This window comes from Taudactylus pleione, unplaced genomic scaffold (genome assembly GCF_031769625.1).
Source record: "Taudactylus pleione unplaced genomic scaffold, aTauple2 ptg000788l, whole genome shotgun sequence".
In the NCBI taxonomy this organism is placed as follows: Eukaryota; Metazoa; Chordata; class Amphibia; order Anura; family Myobatrachidae; genus Taudactylus; species Taudactylus pleione.
This window is the reverse complement of record NW_028285190.1, coordinates 2,868,230-2,874,229: the sequence shown is the minus strand read 5'-3', so window position 1 is coordinate 2,874,229 and position 6,000 is coordinate 2,868,230. Positions and strand designations below refer to the sequence as shown.

Here is a 6,000-nt window from a genome sequence, read left to right as displayed (position 1 = left end):
AGGTTTGCTCTGAGCTATGCCAACCTGTACATGGGCCTCTTTGAGGAATGCCATGTATGGGCAGGTAACTTTGGGAAGAACCTAATCCTTTGCGGTCGCTATATCAACCATATTTTTTTATTTGGGATGGAGATTTGGATGCACTCACTTTGTTATTAATAACTTACAAAAATCACAATACCTTTGGCCTTAAATTGACTCATACATTTGATTTTACCATGATTAATTATTTGGATATCAGTGTTAGTGTTTCTGATGGAAAATTGCACTATGCCACCTATGTCAAAGATGTAGACTGTCATAATCATCTACATTATAACAACAGTCATTATAGACCCCAGAGGAACAACATACCCAAAGGACAGTACCTCTGTCTTTCTTTAACCAAAGTCAAAATTTGCATTCGGCCTTTATCAAAACAGGCTATCCCACTCATATTCTTGATAGGGCTCTTCACTATGCTTGACTCTATTCTATAGCCTCTCATCTGTCCAAAACCAATTCTAAGACAAATACTAAGACCACTATGGATACCCAGAGATCACCCGATAGATCATTAGCTTTTATCACTCAGTATAATTCAACTGCTAGTGCCATCAATAAGATTATCACCTGGAATTCTGTAATTTTATACCATGACAGATTTTTGGGTCCATCTCTCCCCAAAAAGAATTGTCTACTGCATATAACATCTGTATACCCATGACATGCATATGCCCAGGACATCCAAACTTCCTCTGCAGTGTGCTGTAGACAGTATGAGTCCGCAGGAGAGGTAAATAACACTTGTAACAGAGTTTTCATTACACTAATTGCTGCATACTGGTAGTAAGGTTTGTGTTGCCCCCTTGGCCAGAAGCTACCAGCGCTCCCTTGCTCATATCCCAACTTAGACCCAAGTTACAATGGTATAATATGATGTTATCAGCAGCAACAGCACCTACAATCTTGGATCAGAGAGGTTGCCTCTGCCCGTGCTGCAGTAGAGGATAGGTAGAGACAGTAGTCCCGGGCAGCCAAGTCCTGGCACCTGTGCAATGGATCTGGCATATGCGGCGTTGGAACCATGCGTGCGCCAAATACCAGCTTCTAGGGACTGCATTGGCTGCAACCCCTAGAAGTCGGGTAGGGCTGCCCAAAAGGCAAAGGTGTAATATCCCACTGGGCGCATACTCTCTGCTAATTGCAAACTGGCAGTTCCAGGGAGAAAAAAGACCTCCCCTTGGGACTGACTGTCCTGTGTGTGATTGGCAGGTAGCGCTTCCAAAGGGAAGCCACTACCAGTTACAGTGTAGCCAGTGCAGTCATAGACTGCAAATGGCTCATTTGCGAATACACAGTGACATCACGCTTCCGGTTGCAACCCAATCTCATCTCGTCCAGGTCAAGCTTGGAAAGAGATGAAATTGTGAGAGATAAAGCACCAACCATTCAGCTCCTGTAATTTTTCAGACACAGCATGTGAAGAGAGTTAGGAGCTGATTGGTTTGTGCTTTATCTGTCACATTTTTATCTCCCTCCAAGCTGTATTAAATGTCTCCTGTAGTCATGTTGTTGACAGTTACAATGTTGGCAATCAAAAGGTCGACACTATTATGTCAAATGTCATAATGTCTACATGGTTAAAATGACGACACAGAAAATGTAGTCACAGTCAAAATGTAGTCATAAGAAATATTAGGGGTAGGGTTAAGTTTGGGGCTAGGCTTAAAATTGGGTATCAACATTATGTACCAGTTGACATTTTATCCGTCGGCATGTTGAACGTGTTGACATTACAGTGTCTACAGAATAGCTTTCGACTTTGTGATTGTCAACAAATCCTACCAGACCCTGATTCTTCATCTACTTTACACATCTGTTCTTTACAAAGACATTATACTAGTAGAATCACTGGCATTGCCATTTATTTCTCAAAGATTGCTGGTTTATATATAGCAACAGCACAGGCTGTGCCAACAACAGAGAGACTACAAATCCCGTGGTGCTTTGCGCGTCGTGTACGGAGGCCGGCAGGGCGCGTTCGGGAGGCGGAGCTGGCGGCTGCGCACTGAGAGCGAGGCTCGGAATCCCAGAATAGCAGGCGGGCGGGTCCGGACTCAGCTGTCTGCCCTCAGCGCTGCCGCCGCCGCTGCTGCCGTGAGAGGAGGAGGAAGCGATGCACAGGGGGGCTGGAAGATGGCCGAGCTGCAGATGTTGTTAGAGGAGGAGATCCCCGCCGGAAAGCGGGCGCTCATCGAGAGCTACCAGAACCTCACCCGGGTGGCGGATTACTGCGAGAGCAACTACATCCAGGTGACAGCAGGGTGATTGATGCCGCTGGCTCTGGAGGGAGGGAGGGGAGGCACACACACAATACAGGAAGTGCGGGCATTCGGGGCTGCTATTGCCCCCTTATCCCTATACCCACTCCTTATATGAATCAGTGTCATTAATGCTGTTTGTCGTCGCCGCCCGCACCCTCTGTGAAGGCCACCTAAAAAAGAAGGAAGAGGGGGGGGGCTGCATTTGTGCTCTGCCCACAGGGTGTGCCTTTTTGTTTAATTATGAGTCATGTCAGCTCGGTCTCCCTTGGGTGCAGTAACCCAGCATGGCAGTGAGCAGGGGTGCTGTAGGGATTGTGGGTCAATCACAGTGCATAGCAATCTGCTCACCCAATATAGCAGGGGGGGGGGGGAGATGACTGTATACATTGTGCTTTGTGCCCCATGCCTTTCTGTCTAGACAGAAGTGGGACCATTTATTATTGTTTATCTGTTATCAGTCATCTATTATAGTGCACCCCTATCTCTCAGTGCTACTGAGAATATTTCAGTCATTTGCATCATAATATTGTATTTTTTGTTCTTACCTGACCAATGACGCCGGGGCTGCTGTGTTATTTCCTCCTTTGCTAGTCTGTATAATGTGCTTGCTTACTATGTATGGATGTGAGTGCACCAGTAGTTAATTTCTTTGGCTAAATGAAATGAGTCTGTGCACCTTTAAATGTCACCCTGGCATTGCAGAAGTGACAGCGGGTGGATGGCTGCATTCCTGTGCACATGGTGATCCTGATTCTTGGCAGGGGAGTTTTAATGCCATTCTCACTTGGGAAGCCCCCTCAGGGCTCTTTGAACTGGAATGCAAGTCAGTTTAACTTTAAAACATGTATAGTCTGTTCATAAGGATTCCTATAGCAGATAACCACAGCTCTTCCTTATTATATTCGCATTTAGAAGCATGGAAGTCAGATTGTTAGAATAATGTTGCTGATGATTCAGTGGAGCTGGTGCAGCCACCCATTTATTTGTTATACCCACCACTTTGGCATTGCAGTGAAGTACTATACGTCCCTGGAAGCTGGCAATGCTTGAGCTTCGCCGTCAATGTTATGCAATATCTGACTTTCATTTCTAGAACTTGTAGGTAACTAAATAAATTAAGTCGTGTTGGAATTATGACACCTGGATGAAATAATTGGTGTTCTGTATAGTCGCTCTACCGTCTTGTTGACCTTAGGTCTAGTTAGTCAGGATTTTAATGTGCGAACAATAGAAAGCCAAAAACCGTGTACAGGACTGTCCTTTTTACTGTCATTTTTATTTGTAGACTGAAAAAAAAAAAAATCGCACTGCTGCATCCTAAATATAAAACCATGTTTAATATTTTGAAACTGTCAGCAGCGTTTATTCTGTGCTTTCATATGGTCATTTCTGTTTGTACTTATGCAAATAGTTTCCAATAAAGAAGGATGTCCGTTGCATAAGATAAATTTGGCCAGAGTTACCCAAACCTAGGGATTTATGCCCAATATTTAAAAGGGCGATGCTTTTACTAGCACTGATTTGCTAGTAAAAACATTGCCCTTTTAAATTTCAGACATAAACATAATTGGAAGCACCAGCTTTTACAACCCGACGCTTCATTAATAAACACCTTGGTCCCCAGGGAACCCTAAGGGGTATATTTACTAAAGTGAGGGTTTTTAGAAATGGAGATGTTGCCCATAGCAACCAGATTCTACTTAACATATAACTAGCACCTGTAGAAGATAATAGCTAGAATCTGGTTGCTATGGGCAACATCTTCATTTCTAAAAACTCTCACTTTAGGAAATATACCCCTAAAGGTGCACATCCACTACCCGATTAAACAGAGCGATTGAACGATAACGATATCGTTATCGTTCAATCGCTCGTTAATCGGGCATGCAAATGTCAAAATAGACCAGCGATGCACGCTCCCGCTGGTCGTTTTTGACATTTATCATCGCCCGAACATGCTGGTCAATCTGCCGATAACGACAGATTGGCCATGTTCGGGGATGAGGGAGGGTGCCTACACTGAACGACTGATCATTCAGTGTATGCACAGACTGAAACGACTGCACGGTTACAATGTCGTAATCGTACTCTGCTAGTGGATGCACCCCTTTAGAGTCCAGGTTTTATGGATAACAGGCTTGAGCAAAGGTGACTTAAGTCATTTTGATTTAACCATCTAGGCTCAGCCATGGGTATCCTTTAAAACCTGGGCTGTTAGGGTACTGAGTTTGGGATTCGCTCAAGTTGGGTATATGCTGATGTACATACCAGGGGCCTGATTTAGAGCCGCTTGCAAGCGGCTTGATGTTTGTGATCTGTGCATGCGCTGCATCTGGCATGCGCGAGCCCCGTCGAGCGACTGAAGTTCAGTCGCTATGGGGCTCGCTACAAGATGGGGCTGTCGATGATGAGTGACAGTTCGCTCCGTTTTGTAGGTAGGGCGGCTGGCCAAACACAGGCGTTCCCTTAAGACCTACTGACATCACAACTGATGTCAGTAGTGGACTTCCTGCTCTATTAGGGCAGGAAGTCCACTTGGCCTGGCAGCAGCCGAGACCCTACCCCAGGGTCTTGTTGCAAGGCCGATTGTCGCGATTATCGCGACGGGCTCCTTGCTGCTCGCACAAGCTGTGGGTGGGCTCCCACAGCTTTGCGAGCGGTAGGAGACAAAAAAAAAAACGCCAACATTACCTGCGAGCGGCCGTCTCTTACGAGCGGGTCTGAATCGGGCCCCAAGTTCCTAGGGTGACGCACCACACATTAATTGGGGCAGATGTATTAAGCTCTGGAAAGTGATAAACAACCAACTACTCAGCTCCTAACTGTCATGTTACAGGCTGTGTTTGAAAAATGACAGTTGGGAGCTGAGTGGTTGGTCGTTTATCACTCTCCACTTTATCACTTTCCAGAGCTTAATACATCTGCCCCATTGTTTGTTAGGATATCTGCTAATCGTCTTCTTTATACCCAGGGTTGCATAAAATTGGATTTAAAAAAAAAAAAAAAATCAAAAACGGATTTATTTGATTTAAATAGGTTTTTTTTATAATTTTTTTTTTTTTAAATAATCTTTTAAAAATGTAAAGCGTTTACTTAAAAAAAATAAAAAAATCCTATTTGAATTCCCAAAAAATCTAATTGAAATCAAATAAATTCGTTTTGAATTTTTTTTTTAAATCCGATTTTTATGCAACCCTGTTTATACCCCTTTTCCACTGGTCAAAATACCTGGGTTTTTGATGTGTCAACTCTGGTAGCGGCTCAGTGGAAAAGGGTCCTAGGATAAAATCCCGGGTATTTTTTCCCGGGTCTCGAGCAGGATTTTACGCAGGTAAAACCCTGATCAGGCTCAGTGGAAACAGGTAACCCGGGTCTGTCGACCCAATACCCATTTCCAGCATGGTGATTGCATGTCATTCGGAAGCTGTCTGTGTCAGCACTCACTGGGGAGGGAGAGATTACAGCCGCCCCGTATGGTCCAGACCGCTTTGGTTTTTACCCCAACCCCGCTTCATATGGGGAGGCTGTAATCTCTCCCTCCCTGGTGACAGCCGTCACAGACACCCCCCCGAATGACCTCATCGCCAAGTGCAGTGTGAACGGCTTCAACCCGGGATATTCCCAGGTCGGCGCCGCAGTGGAAATGGTGTAAATCCCTGATCTGACCCAGCTTGGAACAGTGTTCCAAACCCTG

At 45.0% G+C, this 6,000-nt stretch overlaps 1 protein-coding gene across 11 annotated transcripts in view; it reads left to right on the top strand.

The window, feature by feature from the left end:
- Nucleotides 1–2,092: 2,092 nt before the first annotated feature.
- Nucleotides 2,093–6,000, top strand: part of ABI1 (abl interactor 1) — an 86,094-nt gene continuing 82,186 nt past the window's right edge. For all 11 annotated transcript variants that reach the window (XM_088457870.1, XM_088457868.1, XM_088457865.1 and 8 more), the window contains exon 1: nucleotides 2,093–2,295. In XM_088457870.1, the coding sequence (XP_088313996.1) occupies nucleotides 2,179–2,295 (117 nt within the window). In that variant the 5' untranslated portion in view covers nucleotides 2,093–2,178. The remainder of the gene's footprint in view (nucleotides 2,296–6,000) is intronic.